This window comes from Macaca nemestrina, chromosome 12 (genome assembly GCF_043159975.1).
Source record: "Macaca nemestrina isolate mMacNem1 chromosome 12, mMacNem.hap1, whole genome shotgun sequence".
Classification (NCBI taxonomy): domain Eukaryota; kingdom Metazoa; phylum Chordata; class Mammalia; order Primates; family Cercopithecidae; genus Macaca; species Macaca nemestrina.
This window is the reverse complement of record NC_092136.1, coordinates 16,539,515-16,559,185: the sequence shown is the minus strand read 5'-3', so window position 1 is coordinate 16,559,185 and position 19,671 is coordinate 16,539,515. Positions and strand designations below refer to the sequence as shown.

Below are 19,671 nucleotides of genomic sequence, written 5' to 3'. Positions count from 1 at the left end.
TTTTACCATGTAGAAACAACATGCAACATAATACATGTTCATACACATATACACACCTAAACACATATATGCAGACACAAAAATGTGATAACCATCAATAGGTAATCTAATGAAGGCTGCAGATCAAAATTTTGGGTGAAGCAATTTATATAGTAGCTTGGATTTTATTGTTTGTTTGTTTGTCTGTTTTTCTTAGCCTCTTTAACATTTCTATTTTGTTTATTCTGTCTCAAGTGAGTTTAGATTTAAATTTTCAATTGTTTACATTTTAGCTAGGACTGGTTGAATTGTATTAGAAAAACAAAATCTCCAAACAGTGGTGAACTAGTAACAAATCTAACTTTTTTTTTTTTTTGCAGGTCTGTTTTGTTTGATTAACAAATGCAGGCAAGAAAGAATTTTAGCAGGATGTGTTGTGTTTTTGGCAGGGACTTGGGGGTTGGTCTTTGTGTGGCAGAAAAAGCAAATTTTTTTATGCCAGACAGAGATGACTTATATTGTTTTGAGTTAAAGATTTTGACCTGTTAGACCTAAGATCCTAATATTTATATATATTTACCTAGTTCTTTTTATAGATTATTAATTTTTCAATAAGTTATTTCATCACCATAAACAAATTTTAGTCAGGTAAACCTAAATTTACATTTTCTAATGGTGTCTAGGTTGTTGGTTACCATGGAGCTCTTGTAATTTGTGAAACTATTAATTTAAAAGCACTTTAATACTTTTAAAAGAATCTTGACTAGAATGCCGTAAGCAGCGAGTTTTATGTCATCCCCAGTAGAAAAGTCAGCAGATTCAAAGTAGGCAGTAAGAAAAAACAAGAAAGAGAGAGAACTTAGAAGTCTCTACATGTTAGCATGATAGTTGCAGGTCTTTAAAAAGAGTTTAAATAATGAACATTTGAGCTCTGAATTTTTCTTGATGTAACATTGCTTGTCAATTTTAAAATATGCATAAGCATGGACCATAAAATGTGGCTAGCTGGAATCCCAAAAACTTGTCATGCCTTTATGTTTTAAAAAACCCATTCTGTTTCTTAGTCATCTCTTGAGAGCAAAGAAAATACTATCATTCTTATCAGGAAATGTCAGTAGTTTAGATCAGTGTTTTAGATGGTAGCAATTGCACCAATGGCTTTTAATTAGCCTTTCTGCACCCACCATTTAGAATATATTTTTGCTTTCAGAATAATTTTTTTAAAAATCAACGGGAAAGAATCAAACCAAATCAAAAGAAACCAAGATAAGAGTGTTCATAAAAATTTCAACCTCGGCATAAAGATCAAACAAAATATTAAACTAGGCACAGAGACCAAAAGTGAATTCTCTACAAAAGACATGCCTCCTAGATAGAATGCAAATTCTGTAGAAACAGAGTACTCAATCCAGAAAGACACATGTCTTTACACCAGAAAAGATTTACCACAAAAGATGAAGTCTTTTATCACCCCAGGAGGGATGTATAGTCCCTTATTAGGTGACTTTATAAAAAAAAAAAAACAAAAAAAAAAAAACAGATCCTGACTAATATACAAAAGCCTATACTAAAAGAGGCAGGCTCAGCCTAAGAGAAGACTCATCAGGGCAGAAAGGTGAGCCAAGGAAGTGGAGGAAAGCACAAAGGGCTCAAGTGAGCACCGCTATCAGTTCAAGAATCACCAGTTTCTTTGGATCATTATCTTTTTCAGGTTCTGACACCATATGTGTCAACCTAAATAACAAACACAGAGAGGCTATCTAAAAGAAAAATAGGTTTATTTGAGAATACAGTGTTGCCATGGGAATACAAATGCCACAGTCAACTATATGCATATTCGGGGAGGTAATGGAAGACAAAGATTTTTTTTTTTTAATGAGAATTGTGTGATTATTTTGGAATAATCATCTTTGGCTACAAAGATTGATGACAAGGGTGATGCCTGTTTTGTTGTTGTTGTTTTGTTGTTTGTTGGTTTTGCTGAAACATGCAGAGAATTTTTATTTATCACAAATGTTAATACTTATATTTACTTGCAGAACAGAGTCACAGAGAGATATGCAGACAGGTATTAGTAGGGTTCAAGGGTTTCACACAGTAGGTTGCTTACTAAGGACTTGCCATATTTTGCTCAAATGCCAACTTTTGGTACCGTAGGTTGTCAATTAGTCATTTCTTATATAGATGCCTTTTTGGATAGTTGTCATACTACATTTTTACCAATTAAGTATTTCAGGCCATTTTTGGTTATTTTTTTCAATCATAGTTCAAGGTCAGGTAGTAGGGGCCCCATCCCCCATCCCTTCCAGACAACAGAATAGGGTTCTTATTAGAAGTTCCTAACACGGAGCAATTCCAGCATGTGAATTGTGATAGGACATAGGCGGGAAGATGAGCAACTGTAGCCATCATCTGGGGGTAATATATTCCATCTCTGTTGCTCCTTGCAGCCTGCGGGTCCTCTTCCGCGCCCTCTCCATTAAACCTATTAACATGTAGGATCCTCATCTGCTTCACAATGGTGCTTTTACCAGATTCTCCAGCACCCAGCAGTGGCAGGCGGTGCGTGGCCTGGTCAATGCCTAGTTGGACGGGCAGTTTCTGGGCAGATGTCCTTGCAGAAGTACTCTTTTTGTGTAAAGTTGTGATGATCTTTGTGCAAGAGTGTGGTTTTTGCAGTCTTTGTGATAGTTTTATCAGGCATACAAGCATGAGAAGCCTCTCATAATTGCCTTCTCTGGCTCTTTTTGTCGCTTTTTAAATTATTTTTATGTATGTATGTATGTATTATAGAAACATAGTCCCACTGTGTTGCCCACACTGTTTTTGAACTCCTGGGCTCCAGAGACCCTCCCAACTCAGCCTCCCAAACTTCTGGGATTAAAAGCATGAATCACCATGCCCAGCCATATTTGTCACTTGTTTTTGTTTAACACTAGTAACTTCATTTTGATTCTGGAAACTTTTATAAATACAACTGATATTCATTTTAGTGTTTCTCAACATGACCCCCCAACAGGCAACCCACATTACAAGCACTTGGGCTGCTTTAATGAAAGCAGTTTCCTGAGGGCTCGCCTGCAGTTTCCTGGGGGCTCGCCTGCAACTTCCTAAGTTAGAAATACTAGGGCAGTCTTAGGTGCAAAGAATTTGAGAACCATTTGTTACTTGAGTGTTGATGACATGCTAGTCACTGTATGTAGTCCTTACTTGATAAACACCTTTACAACAACCCTAAGAAGAGATGAATTATCCCTATCTTACATATGAAGAAATTGAGGCTTTACATTGTTGACTAGTGATGAAGAACTTGAATCTTTCTCAGTTGTTGAAAGACAAATGCTTTTTCGAGGATATCCCATCTGTCTCTAGTGTGAGCAGTCAGCTCTGATTTCTTAGGCATGCTTCCTAAACGTCATGACACATAATGACAGGCAATCTGTTGCTCAGATGAAAAACAATTTCTTCACAGACACGCCATTTGGGAAAACAAATATTTGTTTAGGCTGGCTATATTGTGGACTGATTTCTTTGTCCCTGCACTTGTCTGCAAAAAACACAAATGACCTGGGATTACTGGTGCCAGGAAATGCATGTGGAATATCAAACAATTCTGTAGTGGTTTTAGGGTATAATGACATCATTAGAGGACACCCAGAACATCAATTCTCTTGACTTGTTTCTCTTCTGAGTCAGGGTTACCCATTTGTTTATTCCATAAATATTTATTGTATATCTATTATATGCCAGGTACTATTCTAGGCAGTGGGGATATGTAACATGCAAAAGAAACAAAAATCCTTGCTCTATCCTGTGGGCTTCTATCTCCACTTTACCCCAGTGACCCAGTAAAAAAAGTAAATGGAGAGCCGTACTGCCACAGGTAATTTGATCACTTAGGAACATTTTCCAGTTATTTTGTATTTCTTTACACAGTTGCTAGAAAAGCCTATGAAGCTTCACAAAGTAAAATGCAAAGTTTTGGAGGAGTGGAGTCTCAATAAATGAAAACATCCTTTAAAGAGTGTTTCTTTTTTTATTTTATATTCAATATGTTTTATTCAATTATGGTAATTATACTTTTAATATGAAATTGTCTAAAATGCATCCATGGGAAACTTCTTCAAACTAGCCTCTGGGTCGTTTTAACATGTCCCTATAATCTTTGAATATTTTCTTAGTTTCTGCCACAAGATGTCCCAGACTCATCTCATGCAATCCTTGACCAAAACTTGGGAGGTTTAAGGAGTTCTGGGATCCCTTCAGTGGAAAAATGGTATTTAGCTACCAAAACTTGTGCTTTGTGTGTGCTCATAGCTGCTGGGTTTTCTTTTTCTTTTCTTTTTTTCTTTATTTTACTTTAAGTTCTGAGATACATGTGCAGAACGTGCGGATTTGTCTTACCTAGGAATACGTGTGCCGTGGTGGTTTTCTGCACCTATCAACCCATCATCTAGGTTTTAAGCCCTGCATGCATTAGGTATTTGTTCTAGTGCTCTCCCTCCTCTTGCCCTCCAGCCCCCAATAGGCCCCAGCGTGTGATATTCCCCTTCCTGTGTCCATGTGTTCTCATTGTTCAACTCCCACTTATGAGTGAGAACATGTGGTGTTTGGTTTTCTGTTCCTGTGTTAGTTTACTGACAATGATGGCTTCGAGCTTCATCCATGTCCCTGCAAAGAACACGAACTCATTCTTTTTTATGGATGCATAGTATTCCATGGTGTATATGTGTCACATTTTCTTTATCCAGTCTATCATTGATGGGCATTTCTTAAGTGTGTGGTTGGATTTATTATTATCACAAAGATAAGAGGACTACTGGATGTTTAGTATGTAGTAGACAAGTATGAACACATCCTGCATGCATAGGGACAGCCCTATGCAAAGAAAAATGTTCCATTCCCTACACCCAGACTCCCAATGCATATTTGTGCATTAGAAAATATTGTTATAATTACATCAGTTTGAAATCTACTCTGCTCTACAGACAAAGAAAACTTATATTTTGCAAGGTCCTCCTATATAACAATTTAATAAAACCAAGGAAAGATTGTGGTTTATTTTTTTTGGAACTTTGTCAAGACTTGATGAACTTATCAGGAAAATATCACCAATATCAACGTGACTCCTGATATTTGAGTCACCAACACATTAATGATGATTCTACATGTGTCGATTTTACTATTTATATCTCACTAAGTGATCCAGCATTTATGTATTGAAATTCAAATTATTTTATAACACAACCTATATTATAATTATTTCATTATTTCTATTGTGAATTATTTTTCTTTTACATCTATTTACATTAGACTTAGGATAGTTTGCATACACATACATACAGGTTTATACTTAGGTTACATCAATTATACATATTATTTCAAGAATCTAAAGGAAGCATTTCTAAATGTTTGTTTGACAAGAAGGTTTTTCCAATATTACGGCATTCAGAACTATTGCTCTAGACAATATCAACTTGGGATAACTGTCCTTTTAAGAACCATGTCCAGGGCTGCTTATAGAGACTGACAAGTAATGCTGAGTCTCAACATTTTATACCCCAAATACCCATAAAGAAATCACACATTTTTTTACTTGGCAGAAACAGATAAACTCATTGGTCTTTACCCACGCTTCACCCTAATTCTCAACTGAATTCCTTCCCTGGAATTCATGATAAATGTACCAAAGACTCCTGCGGAGTAACTAAGCAGATAATTTTTTCTGTGATTGTGGAAAAATACATTGTTATCACCCTCTAAACCATAGTATTTAGAAGGTTTCAGTTTTCATAGGCTCTGAACAATTTGTCCATCCATTGCTGGGAACAGGAAAAGAATTTTTTTTTCTCTCAGTGTCTAAATTAGACGAGCTCTTTCCTAGTTGGTTTTTATCCCAGCATCTAGTTTTATTTTCTTATTAGCATTTAACATTAATTGACACTGTACTTATTTGTTTTTTATGTATCTCTCCCTTCTAGAATAAAAGCTCAGTAGGATAGGAGTCAGCCCTATCATCTTCGCTGCTATATCCCACTGTCTGGAACAGCAGATAGGGGTCAACAAATATTTTGTTTTTCAAGAAAAAATTAATAAACCTCTCAATAGCATGAAGGCTTTTCTGTTATCAAATGCATTTTATTACAATAAATATATTGAAGCTCAGAAAACTTCCATCACCTGCCCAAGGCAGCCAAAATTCCTGCTTAGTGTTGATTATATTATTGCAGGTGCTTAGTATAGAAAATGCCGTCATTTGGTGTTGGTTGAGGCAATTAAACTGTCTTCTACTCTATTTGTAGGTGCAGTATCCGTAAGCCATGCAGAGGAGCAATCACACAGTGACTGAGTTCATCCTGCTGGGCTTCACCACAGATCCATGGATGCAGCTGGGCCTGTTTGTGGTGTTCCTGGGCGTGTACCCTCTGACTGTGGTAGGAAATAGCACCTTCATCATGTTGATTTGTAATGACTCCCGCCTCCACACACCCATGTATTTTTTCATTGGAAACCTGTCATTTCTGGATCTCTGGTATTCCTCTGTCTACACCCCAAAGATCCTAGTGATCTGCATCTCTGAAGGCAAAAGCATCTCTTTTGCTGGCTGCCTGTGTCAGTTCTTCTTCTCTGCCGGACTGGCCTATAGTGAGTGCTACCTGCTGGCTGCCATGGCTTATGACCGCTACATGGCCATCTCCAAGCCCCTGCTTTACGCTCAGGCTATGCCAGGGAGATTGTGCATCTGTTTGGTTTTATATTCCTATACTGGGGGTTTTGTCAATGCAATAATATTAACCAGCAACACATTCACACTGGATTTTTGTGGTGACAATGTCATTGATGACTTTTTCTGTGATGTCCCACCCCTGGTGAAGCTGGCATGCAGGGTGAGAGAGAGCTACCAGGCTGTACTGCACTTCCTGCTGGCCTCCAATGTCATCTCCCCTACTGTGCTCATCCTGGCCTCTTACCTCTCCATCATCGCCACCATCCTGAGGATCCGCTCCACCCAGGGCCGCCTCAAAGCCTTCTCCACATGCTCCTCCCACCTGATCTCTGTTACCTTATACTATGGCTCCATTCTCTACATCTACTCTCGGCCAAGTTCCAGCTACTCCCTTGAGAGGGACAAATTGTTTCTACCTTTTATACTGTGCTGTTCCCCATGTTGAACCCTATGATCTACAGTCTGAGGAATAAAGACGTGAAAGAAGCTCTGAAAAAATTCTTCAAGTCAGCATAATCCAAAGTCTGAATTGACATAAAGTTCCCAAATCAGTGCTAAGTGATAACAAACTGCTCAGAGAGGTTGCAGAATTCGATTTTTATTTCTTTTTTACCATTGAACAAAATTCAACAGGAAAAATTTTGTTTCTTTGTATTTTTGTTTGTTTGCTTGTTTGTTTTTTATGGTTTTGATATCAGACTATAATATATACTACAGAATTGTAGGTTCAATTGAACATTGATACGGTTTTTGAAATTCAGTATCTCCGATTAATGCAAAATGGAAGAGTAATACTTCTGACATCCTAAAGTAAAACTAAATTTTACTTTGTTATTTCCCCTAATATTGACCCAATTATTTTTCCTACATAGTGAGTATTATGGAGATGAAAAGAAATCATAATATGGATCATTGATATTTGTGGGATACACCCCAAATCCTTATAGTTAAGTACACAAACAGCTTCATTTGTGATAGAGGAATAAGAATGTTATGATTATTTTGATGGAAAGAGGCAGGATGTGTTGGAAAATAAATGCAGCTGAAGAGAAAGATGAGAAATGTCACAGCAAAGACAAATGAAGTGGCTACAATTATATGTCCCAAATTTTTATTTTAATTAATTTTGTAAATGTGCTCATTCCAGCAAATGCTATAACCTTTCATTAACAAAGTGCTAACCTCTGAGCCACAAGCTTCTGATTTGAAAACTGTAACCAAATAATCCTTAACTTGCCGTCTTCTAAAGGCTACTGAGTGAATTACCAACTCAATCTGCCATCACAAGGGGGTTCGATTACGGAGTTTCTATCAGGGTTTAGGGAAATGGGCTCAAGGCCAAGCCTCGTTTCCACGTGGTTAGCAACACGTTTGATTTTTCAGGATTTCAGGCATCGACTTAAACAAGTTTATCAGTTCTTAGGAATGTTCAAGGCCCAGGCTGGGTTCAGGCCAGGGGCAAACATGCAGCTTATGTCTTTTGGTCAGGACAAAGGAAAAAGAAAGGTAACTAGGGAGCGGTGGTTACTGTTGTCCATTTGTTTCATTTTGTTTGATGTTGTTACATCGCTGTGTGACCTGAGAGAGAGTACTGTGGAGTACTCACTCCTTGTAAGAGAGAACACTCTTTTAGGATCATATGCAATTCTAAAGACACATATTCATTAATTTAGAGATAGTTTTGCTGTTGTCATTGTTGTTTGTAACCTGAACAACTCTTAAACGTCTTCCTAATATTCTCTTTACGTAGAAGGCATGAGGTTTACAAAGATACTTCCTATATGCTCAATTAGAGCTTTCTGAAGAAATTTTGAGGAAATGATTTTCTTAAAATAAATATTTGTAAAATCTTGAGCATATTTCCAGAAATCTCACCCTTTAAGATATTCTTGTCACCTAGTAAAGATTGCTTACCAAGCTTCAAAGTCAAACTATACTCATTAAACCACATAATTTCTTTTGTTCCCCAAGATCTCCCAAAGGCAGCAAACACAATGAAATCTATGAAAGATTGAATACTGCCGAGGCAAAATACCGTATTGCAGAATGTCAAACAACCCAATACTATAAGTTTTAAATATTGCTTTGTTTTGCTTACATCACAACAAACTAATAACAATTAAAGACTCATGTGGTCAATCTTTTAATGTCTTAAATATGACTTATTGAATTTAAATGAACTACAGAAATGCAAATGAACATATTTATAAGCCAATAATCTGGACAATTCAATAACAGCATTTGCAAAGAGAATAACCTTCACGTTTGTGGTCGTATAGTCTGTATTGCTTTCCTGAAGGCCTCTTTGATATCTTTGTTTCTCAGGCTATAGATGAGAGGGTTGAGCAGTGGGTTGATCACAGTGTAGAACAGAGCAGCTACTTTGTCCCTCTCTAGGGAGTAGGTGGAACTAGGCCTTGAATACATAAACAACAATGATCCATAGAAGAGCATGACTGAGATGAGGTGGGAAGCACAGGTGGAGAATGCCTTGCGTCTTCCTGAAGCTGAGTGGATTCTCAGGATAGCCGAGAGGATGTTGACATAGGAAATCAGGATAGCAAGAATGCTGGAGAGGACTGTGAAGCCCACCACACCAAGGAGAACTTTTTCATAGACCCTGGTGTCTGTACAGGACATTTTTACCAATGGTGGTGCATCACAGAAAAAGTGGTCAATGATATTTTTACCACAAAAACGCAGGCGGAATGTATTGGCAGTATGGGCTATGGCATTCAAAAATCCTCCTATGTAGGAGCCAGCAACAAGCCCAGTACAGAGGGCAGTGGACATGGTACCTGAGTAAAGCAATGGGTTACAAATTGCTGCATGGCGGTCATAAGCCATGGCTGCCAGGAGATAGCATTCAGTGTAGGCTACAACACAGGAAAAAAACAGCTGAGCCCCACATCCAGCCAAGGAAATGCGCTTATCTTCTGAGACACAACTGGCCAGGATTTTGGGGGTATACACAGAGGTATACCAGAAATCCAAAAAAGACAGATTACCAATGAAAAAGTACATAGGCGTATGCAAGTGGGAATCAATTCGGATTAAGACAACCAAGGTCATGTTTCCCGATAAGGTTATCAAATAGAGCATCAGAAACATTCCAAATAGAATCGGCTGCCACTGGGGGTCTGCTGAGAAACCCAACAAGATGAATTCAGTCAGGATGGTGCGATTTCCCACGTCCATGTCCACAGAGGTGAAAGCCTGACTATCATGAGAAGGGAAAAGCATCACTTAGTGATTTTTGTATTGACACAAGTTAACGAGGGTATCAATTATTACTAATTTACAAAGCAACAATTACTAAGAAGCTTGTACATTTTTCTCCCTTACTATCTAGAATTATAGGACTTCAGTCCATGATTTGGAAAAATTACTGGAATTGGAGTCAAAAATAATTTGAAAATTAGGAATTTTGCTTATTAACTATTTTATGCAGGGCAAGTCCCATATGCTCACAAAACATGAAAAAATGAAACTCACAAAGATAACTAATTACTTCTTCTTCTTCTTCTTTTTTTTTTTTGAGACAGAATCTCACTCTGTCACCCAGGCTAGAGTGCAGTGGCATGATCTCCATTCACTACAACCTCTGCCTCCTGGGTTTAAGCAATTCTCTTGCCTCAGCCTCCTGAGTAGTTGGGATTACGGGCGCCCACCACCACACCCGACTAATTTTTTTATTTTTGGTAGAGACGGCGTTTCACCATGTTGGCCAGGCTGGTCTCAAATTGCTCACCTCAGGTGATCCACCTACCTCAGCCTCCCAAAGTGCTGGGATTACAGGCATGAGCCATCGTACCTGGCTAATAACTTCTTGATAGACTGTCTGATTGAATAAAGAAAACATACATAAAAATAACACAGCCCAATATTGGGTCCATTAGTGGGCACTCAAAAAATTTCACTATCTTTCCATAAGTTATTGAAAACTTCTTATGTGTCAAGTATTTACATTAAGTATTAGATTATTAGAACTGCTATTTATATTACAAATATAGATACATTTTGACCATGTACCAGTTACTATTCTAATTCTTATACTTAACTTCTTGAGTCTTGGATGGCTTGGTGGTTTGCTTTGGCCAATAGATTGAAAGATGGGCAGCTCCATGTGGATTCAAAGCCTGGATTTCAAGAGGTTTTTATGTTTCTCTTCTCACTTTTAGAATCCTACCTACCACCACCATGTAAATAAGCCTGGGTTAGTTTGCTGGATAAGACATCTGGCTGTGCTCACTCTGTCACCCCAGCTAACTGCAAGCTGTCCCCCAAACATGCGAGTGGGGCCCTTCTATATGATCCAGTCTACGGTGATGCTAAGAGCTACCCACAGACATGAGCAAGCCCAGGTGAGAAAAGACAGGCCTGGCATAGGTAGAATTGCCCAAGGGATATGGTGTCTGAGTTCAAAACCAGATCTTCTTACTTGGTGGTTCTGTAATCTTGGAGAAGTATTGTAACAATTCCTAACCTACAGGTTTTTACCTAGAAAAAGGTAAGAAAACATCAATGTTAAGAAAACAGCCCATTTTCTGGACAGAAAATCAATCTACAAATTTTTAACTACCATTATTCTGAGTGGGAGGGTAATTATCTGACTTAATTATAAACTCTGAGCTTGTAAAACATAAATAAATAAGGCCAAGTTTCTACAAATAAGCAATTTCAGCCAGAATGGTGGTATCATTCAGAATCTTGCTAAAATCCTAGAATTTAACATTTTTGTCAACTACTCCCATGTAATTAGACAAAGGAGTTACAGGGTTTAGGATTGCGGGTTCCAATATTTGGTACATATCCCTGACACTAATCACCTGTATAACTTAGGAAAGTAATTCTGCATCCCAGGAACACAATTCACCCATCTGAAAATTTTGGTTGATCCTATTCCCAGCGCCAAACTTCTATGATTCCAATTTGGTAAAATCTCTTATAGAAATTATCATGGGCCAGGCGCGGTGGCTCACACCTGTAAATCCCAGCACTTTGGGAGGCTGAGGCAGGCATATCTGTTGAGGCCAGGAGTTCAGGAGCAGCCTGACCAACACAGCAAAATCGTGTATCTACTAAAAATTAGCCAGGCATGGTGGTACACGGGTGTAATCCCAGCTACTCAGGAGGCTGAGGCAGGAGAATCGCTTGAACCCAAGAGGCAGAGGTTGCAGTGAGCTGAGATTGTACCATTGCACTCCAGCATGGGTGACAGAGAGATGCTCTGTCTCAAAACAAAAAAAAAAAAAAAAAGAAAAACTTTCATGAGACAATAGATAGCCTCACTTATTGCAATACAGTGTGGCAGAGCAGATTCACAGTCCTTATATACACACATATCTTGGGATATACAGGATATTACCACTGTCTTGGTTGAAGTGAGAAATTAAATTTGCTGAAGATGACTGCACCCTTCTTTTCATCTCAAGATTTGCATACATATTCTTGTGTCCTTAAAATACAGTCCTATGAAGTTGTGCATATTTTCTAAACACTGCATTTCTTAATTTCTTTGTCTGCAAATAATTAATGTTCTTAAATTTTTGGACTCATGAACCTCTTTGAGAACTTGATAAACTCAGCAATGATAATTCTCAAATATGAATATGTACATATGTAAAAACATGCAAAATTTTAATGGGTTCACAAATTTCCAAAAATCTATTAATTTGCTGGTTATGATTTCAGATTTTAAAAATCTGCTACTGGACGATTACTAAGTTTGCTCAGGTGCTAATATGCTGTAATAAGAGAATAGTAATAGATATTTTAAAATAACTATGTTTAAAGTTGAATTCCTAATCTTCAGTTCCAAAAATTGATTTGTTCATTCCCCATATTGGTTAATAAGATTCCACTCTTCCAGTATCTGAAGTCAAAAATTTGGAATCAATCTACCCTGTTTCTTTCTTATCTACTTTTCCATCTTTCAGAAAGTTGTGATTTTCCTGCCTTCAAAATGTATCCTGAATCTGACCACTTCTCCCCACTTCCATTGCTACCACTCTTGTTCAAACCACTATGATCTACTGTCAAAAATAGTGCCACCACCTTCTAACTCATCTGCACCCTTGTTCCCTGTAGTATATTTTCAATACAACAGCCAGAGTAGGCCATTAAACACATAAATAACTTGCTTCTGTTTTTAAAACCCTGTAAAGGCTCCCAATTTATTTGAAGTTAAAACCCATAATCTGTCTCTCCCTTACCTAAAGAACCTTATCTCCTAACAGTCACCTCACTGACCTCCTCCTTCCTTCTGCCCCAGTCTTGATGGCTTTCTCACTTTTTCTCAAATGTGCCGTCTCTGTCCCAGCATCAAAGATTTTTGACTGTCTGTTCCCTCTGCCTGGAACACTATTCTCCAGATGTTAGCATGGATCATTCATTCATCTTCTTTAAGTTCCTTTCAAATGTCATTTTCTGACAAAGGTACATGCTAACCACTCCTTTTAAATTCCATGCCCCTTTCCCTCCAACAATCTTTATCCTTATTACTCTACTCCGATTCTACTGTGTTATCCCCCTCATCTGTTGTCATCCTCTAACTCCTGTTTATTAAATCTGTTGCCTGCTTCTCCTCACCAGAATGCAACATCTATAGGGCAAAATATTCCTCTGTCTTGTTTATTGCTATATCCCAGCATGAGGAACAGCTCCTATTAATGAATTGACACTCAGTAAATATTTCTAGAGTGAGTAATTGGTTAATTACCATCATATCTTGAAGCTGGTTTAATAAAGTACTGTGTATTTCTTTTTTTTTTTTCTTTGAGATAGAGATACTGTCACTCAGGCTGGAGTACAGTGGCACAGTCTCTGCTCACTGCAACCTCCGCCTCCCGGGTTCATGTGATTCTCCTGCCTCAGCCTCCCAAGTAGCTGGGATTACAGACACCCACCACCATGCCTAGCTAATATTTTGTATTTTTAGTAGAGACAGGGTTTCACTATGTTGGCCAGGCTGCTCTTGAACTCCTCACCTCCGTGATCTGCCCTCCTCGGCCTCCCAAAGTGCTAAGATCACAGGCTTGAACCACCATGCCCAGCCACTACTGTCTATTTCTAACCTGGTTCAAAATATTCAGAACAAGATCTATCCTCAAGTGGACTTTCCCAGCACAGTGTACTGTATCAAAATAAGAAAGAAGAGTAAATGAAAGAGAAGGCTCACTTCCAAGACCTCAAGTCCATCTTGAATTTGAAACAAGTTACCAAGTAACTGTGAATGTGAAATAAAAGGCACAGAAAATATCTAATCCAATCATGCTAAAGAATCTCCTACAGAATGGCCTATCAAGATGTACCTTCCCCTGCAGCAGCCCAGGTCTCTGCTCCCTTCACTGGAGCAAGAAAAACTCTTTGGTAGGAATGTGCCTTCCTGGCACCTGAAAATTACTACCAAGAAGTGAAAATGCCATACACTAGTAGTTTAGAGTAGCACAATCACTGGAGTCAGAAAAGCAAGTCACATTTTTTTTGCTCTCTTGATTTCTTCACTGTGTAAGTGAATATATGATGGTCCAGCATAGATATAAGACTGAGTTTCAAATTCTAGGTGAGAACAGGATGTATCACTGAATGGAATTTGATGTACTAGGGAGTCTGCACGTGCACCTGTGTGCATGTGTGGTGCAGCAGTAAATCCTTTGACAGTCATGCCAGATTCTGTATCCCCCTTCTGATTTGCAGCTGAGGTCAGAGAGCGGCCAGACTTCCTAGTTGCCCCTGATCCCAGGTGCTTACCCTTGGTTTGGAAGACCAGCTCTTGGAAGTGATACCTTTCCCTCTCTTCTGGTGTGTAATGTGTCCTCGTTGCACTCAATGTATGTATTTCCTCAACAGCCCTTTGAGACACCTCCCTCACACCAGCACAGAAATCCGTACTTCTGTCTCCAAAGACTCAATTAGAGTTCATCTGGAGTTTGGGGACGTTAAATAAATTAGCATATGATGAAATGAGTAGTATGTCATTAAAAGTTGACTCTCTTAATGGATCTAACTCATAATAGAATACTTTTGTTCAGTTTTTATCCATTCAGTATGATATTGGCTGTGGGTTTGTCATAAATAGCTCTTATTATTTTGAGATACGTTCCGTCAATACCGAATTTATTGAGTTTTTAGCATGAAGGGCTGTTGAATTTTGTCAAAGGCCTTTTCTGCATCTATTGAGATAATCATGTGGTGTTTGTCTTTGGTTCTGTTTATATGCTGGATTACGTTTATTGATTGGTGTATGTTGAACCAGCCTTGTATCCCAGGGATGAGGCCCACTTGATCATGGTGGATAAGCTTTATAATGTGCTGCTGGATTCGGTTTGCCAGTATTTTATTGAGGATTTTTGCATCGATGTTCATCAGGGATATTGGTCTAAAATTCTCTTTTTTTGTTGTGTCTCTGCTAGGCTTTGGTATCAGGATGATGTTGGCCTCATAAAATGAGTTAGAAAGGATTCCCTCTTTTTCTATTGATTGGAATAGTTTCAGAAGGAATGGTACCAACTCCTCCTAGTACCTCTGGTAGAATTCAGCTGTGAATCCATCTGGTCCTGGACTTTTTTTGGTTGGTAGGCTATTAATTATTGCCTCAATTTCAGAACCTGCTATTGGTCTATTCAGGGATTCAACTTTTTCCTGGTTTAGTCTTGGGAGACTGTAAGTGTCCAGGAAATTATCCATTTCTTCTAGGTTTTCTACTTTATTTGCATAGAGGTGTTTACAGTATTCTCTGATGGTAGTTTGTATTTCTGTGGGGTCGGTGGTGATATCCCCTTTATCATTTTTTATTGCATCTATTTGATCCTTCTCTCTTTTCTTCTTTATTAGTCTTGCTAGCAGTCTATCAATTTTGTTGATCTTTTTGAAAAACCAGCTCCTGGATTCATTGATTTTTTGGAGGGTTTTTTGTGTGTCTATCTCCTTCAGTTCTGCTCTGATCTTAGTTATTTCTTGCCTTCTGCTAGCTTTTGAATGTGTTTGCTCTTGCTTCTCTAGTTCTTTTAATTGTGATGTTAGAGTGTCACTTTTAGATCTTTCCAGCTTTCTCTTGTGGGCATTTAGTGCTATAAATTTCCCTCTACACACTGCTTTAAATGTGTCCCAGAGATTCTGGTATTTTGTGTCTTTGTTCTCATTGGTTTCAAAGAAAATCTTTATTTCTGCCTTCATTTCATTATGTACCCAGTCGTCATTCAGGAGCAGGTTGTTCAATTTCCATGTAGTTGAGTGGTTTTGATTGAGTTTCTTAGTCCTGAGTTCTAGTTTGATTGCACTGTGGTCTGAGAGACAGTTTGTTATAATTTCTGTTCTTTTACATTTGCTGAGGAGTGCTTTACTTCCAACTATGCGGTCAATTTTGAAATAAGTGTGATGTGGTGCTGAGAAGAATGTATATTCTGTTGATTTGGGGTGGAGAGTTCTGTAGATGTCTATTAGGTCTGCTTGGTGCAGAGTTGAGTTCAGTTCCTGGATATCCTTATTAACTTTCCGTCTCGTTGATCTGTCTAATGTTGACAGTGGGGTGTTGAAGTCTCCCGTTATTATTGTATGGGAGTCTAAGTCTCTTTGTAAGTCTCAAAAGGACTTGCTTTATGAATCTGGGTACTCCTGTATTGGGTGCATATATATTTAGGATAGTTAGCTCTTTCTGTTGAATTGATCCCTTTACCATTATGTAATGGCTTTCTTTGTCTCTTTTAATCTTTGATGGTTTAAAGTCTGTTTTATCGGAGACTAGGATTGCAACTCCTGCTTTTTTTTGTTTTCTATTTGCTTGGTAGATCTTCCTCCATCCCTTTATTTTGAGCCTATGTGTGTCTCTGCATGTGAGATGGGTCTCCTGAATACAGCAAACTGATGGGTCTTGACTCTTTATCCAATTTGCCAGTCTGTGTCTTTTAATTGGACCATTTAGTCCATTTACATTTAAGGTTAATATTGTTATGTGTGAACTTGATCTTATCATTGTGATATTAGCTGGTCATTTTGCTCGTTAGTTGATGCAGTTTCTTCTTAGCATCGATGGTCTTTACATTTTGGCATGTTGTTGCAATGGCTGGTACAAAAATATGGAATGCTTCACAAATTTGCATGTCATCCTTGCACAGGGGCAATGCTAATCTTCTCTGTATTGTTCCAATTTTAGTATATGTGCTGCCGAAGCAAGCACGAGTTGCTCCTTCTTTAATAACGACGAAAAGAAATTATTTAAAATTTCTCCACTTACATTCTAATGGGTTCCCTCTATTTCAACAACAAAAGGAACTAAGCCCTGTCTCAAGTTTCATCCCTCCCCTTCAAATGACTACCTTGACATAGAGAATGGGTCAGAATTTACTTTAGCCATTTAATTTTATTCTTTATCTTATTCCAAATAAATGTGGAAGACATCAGCATAAAACATAATCAGATTCGTTTTCAATTAGATAAAAGTTCCCTGACCTAGTTGCATCATTTTTTTCTTGCTGTTGTTATTGAAGGCACTCTGTCCCCAGAGTGTGCCATATCTTGGGAATGAGGCTGCTTAAGGGAAAGTGGAATTAATGTTGTTTCCTATTCTAAATAAGTCCAGTGAGAGCTGTTTCTTGATAATTTTGTGTTTTGTTTCTAACAGGATATAGTGGCTCCAATTCTGTCTAGTTCCATGCTAAGCAAGGAAACTCCATTTACAAGGTATCTTTTTTAAATTGCCATAGCACAGGAGAGGGAGGGCCACCAGAGGACCTCAGTTATCTCTGTCCCTCATTATTCTATCAGTTATCTCTGTCCCTCATTATTGTATGAGGGTATTTGTATTTTCTAATTGTTTTGAAATTGTATTTACTGATTTAAATAAGAATCAATATTAATATTTTAATTCTTCCTACGTTACATATCACATAATTATTTTAAATTTCTTTATGTATATCTGTGCTGAATAATCTTTAGAATCTATATATCTAAGTTTTCATAAAAATGTATTTTCTGTAGCCACAAAGACAATTTCTAGATAGTGCTTTTCTAGCCATAATGGGATAATTACTCGTGATTAAAGTTAAGATGTTAAACTTACAAAACAAATCCATATGTCAAAGAAAAGACAGATGATTGGCTTTATTTTCAATGTATATGTCTGTGCTTTTAAAAGGTATTTTCTTCCTTTACCTGAATGATTTACTGGTTGTATCAGTTAGTTTTCACACTGCTGATAAAGACATACCCGAGACTGGGTGATTTATAAAGAAAAAGAGGTTTAATGGACTCACAGTTCCACGTGACTGGGGAGGCCTCACAATTATCGTAGAAGACAAAAGGCTACATGGCAGCAGGCAAGAGAGCAAATGAGAGACAAATGAAAAGGAAAATGCCTTATAAAACCATCAGATCTTGCGAGACTTATTCACTACCATGAGAACCGTATGGGGAAAATTGCCCCATGATCCAATCACCTCCCACTGGGTCTCTCCCACAACATATGGGAATTATGGGAGCTACAATTCAATATCAGATTTGGGTGGGGACACAGCCAAACCATATCACTGGGCAAGAAACAGCTGGCAAAAGAAGGAAAGGTACAAAGTACTCCAGGTCTTACCACAGAACATTCACCTTATGCCATCAAAGATTTGCACATTTTTGGTTGAAAATGAGGATAAAATATTTTTTAAAAAGTTATGTTATTAGTTTTTTGTGGTAGTATCAGATTGATTCTGAAACCTGTGTTGCAAATTCATGCAATCAATAGCTAAAGCAGAAATGCTTTATATAATAGCAGATTTTATATTTTATCATCAACATTATACTTAAGAATCAATAAGATAAAACAAGCAGAAAATAATATGAACAGACAAATTGACAATATACCTGCTAAGATGGAGATAACACTAATTCAAAAGATTATTACATCAAAATTGCTTCCTTACAGTAGTTGAGGAATCTATAGACATTAATAACACAGAAGAGTTAATAGCTCTAGTTACTCTCCATGAAGGTAAAGGCTTGAGCTGCAAATATGTCCCAAACAAATTAATGAAGACAAATCATTCATAATGCTAACTGAATATGTGATATGCCTATCCCCTTGATATCACAGCATTACAAAGTATTGCTTTTCCTCACTCCATTGGAAGTAGGCACAGCCGTAAAACTTCCTTTGATCATTGCAGTTTGAACAGAAGAGGCATGTGTTACTCTTGGGAAGATGCAAAGAAGAGCCCCTGTACTCTCTTTCCTCCCAAACAGAGGAGGAAAGTTCCAGACGGTGGAGTGTACAACTACCTGAAGAGTTTGCGCACAGAATACACCAACATGAAATGAGAAAGTACTTCAAGGAAGAAAATAAATGTATTTCTTAATTAGCTAAAGGCTCAGAAATTGGAAGATGGTTGGTCATTACAGAATAACCTAGAATATTCCAACAGATAACAGATATTTTGAAAATGTTATGGAAACAATATCTAAATCTGAACTCACTGAAAACGCTTCACCTCAAGAGTCCATTTTGAAAATACTGATATTAAAGAAAGGTATACCTTTCATTACATGAAAGCTCTAGTTTTTAAACATTTGCCTATATTTGATTATAGATTTCAATGCAAGTGTAAAGAGGAACTAGGATGCTGACTTTGAGCGTTCCTCATCGAAGTGGCCCAGTGAGTCACTCTACCGTGAAAACTAAAATGTCCAATCTTCACTCAGATACCCATTCTTTCTAAACAGCCTTAAGTTGCCCCAATAGTAAATATAAGCTGACAATTAAGAAGCACTAGATTCCCGGGCAAGATGGACGAATAGGAACAGCTCTGGTCTGCAGCTCCCAGCAAGACCAATGCAGAAGGCGGGTGATTTCTGCATTTCCAACTGAAGTAGCTGGCTCGTCTCACTGGGACTGGTTAGACAGTGGGTGCAGCCCGGGGAGGGTGATCAGAAACAGGGTGGGGTGTCGTCTCACCTGGGAAGTGAAAGGGGTTGGGGAACTC

At 38.0% G+C, this 19,671-nt stretch overlaps 3 protein-coding genes and 1 non-coding gene across 19 annotated transcripts in view; 1 reads left to right on the top strand and 3 right to left on the bottom strand.

The window, feature by feature from the left end:
• LOC105471012 (olfactory receptor 5M3) overlaps positions 1-19,671 on the bottom strand; it is a 377,575-nt gene that overhangs the window by 73,758 nt on the left and 284,146 nt on the right. The gene's annotated exons all lie outside the window — the stretch shown is intronic.
• LOC105471015 (olfactory receptor family 9 subfamily G member 1) lies at positions 6,300-7,151 on the top strand. Its single transcript, XM_011723380.3, has one exon. The coding sequence runs from the start codon at positions 6,300-6,302 to the stop codon at positions 7,149-7,151; it is 852 nt and encodes a 283-aa protein (XP_011721682.2).
• Positions 7,290-15,159, bottom strand: LOC105471016 (olfactory receptor family 9 subfamily G member 4). Its single transcript, XM_071074614.1, has one exon. The coding sequence runs from the start codon at positions 9,947-9,949 to the stop codon at positions 8,966-8,968; it is 984 nt and encodes a 327-aa protein (XP_070930715.1). The 5' UTR covers positions 9,950-15,159; the 3' UTR covers positions 7,290-8,965.
• On the bottom strand, positions 16,777-16,883 carry LOC112424815 (U6 spliceosomal RNA). The gene has a single exon (XR_003015746.1). It is a non-coding gene; the product is annotated as a U6 spliceosomal RNA (small nuclear RNA).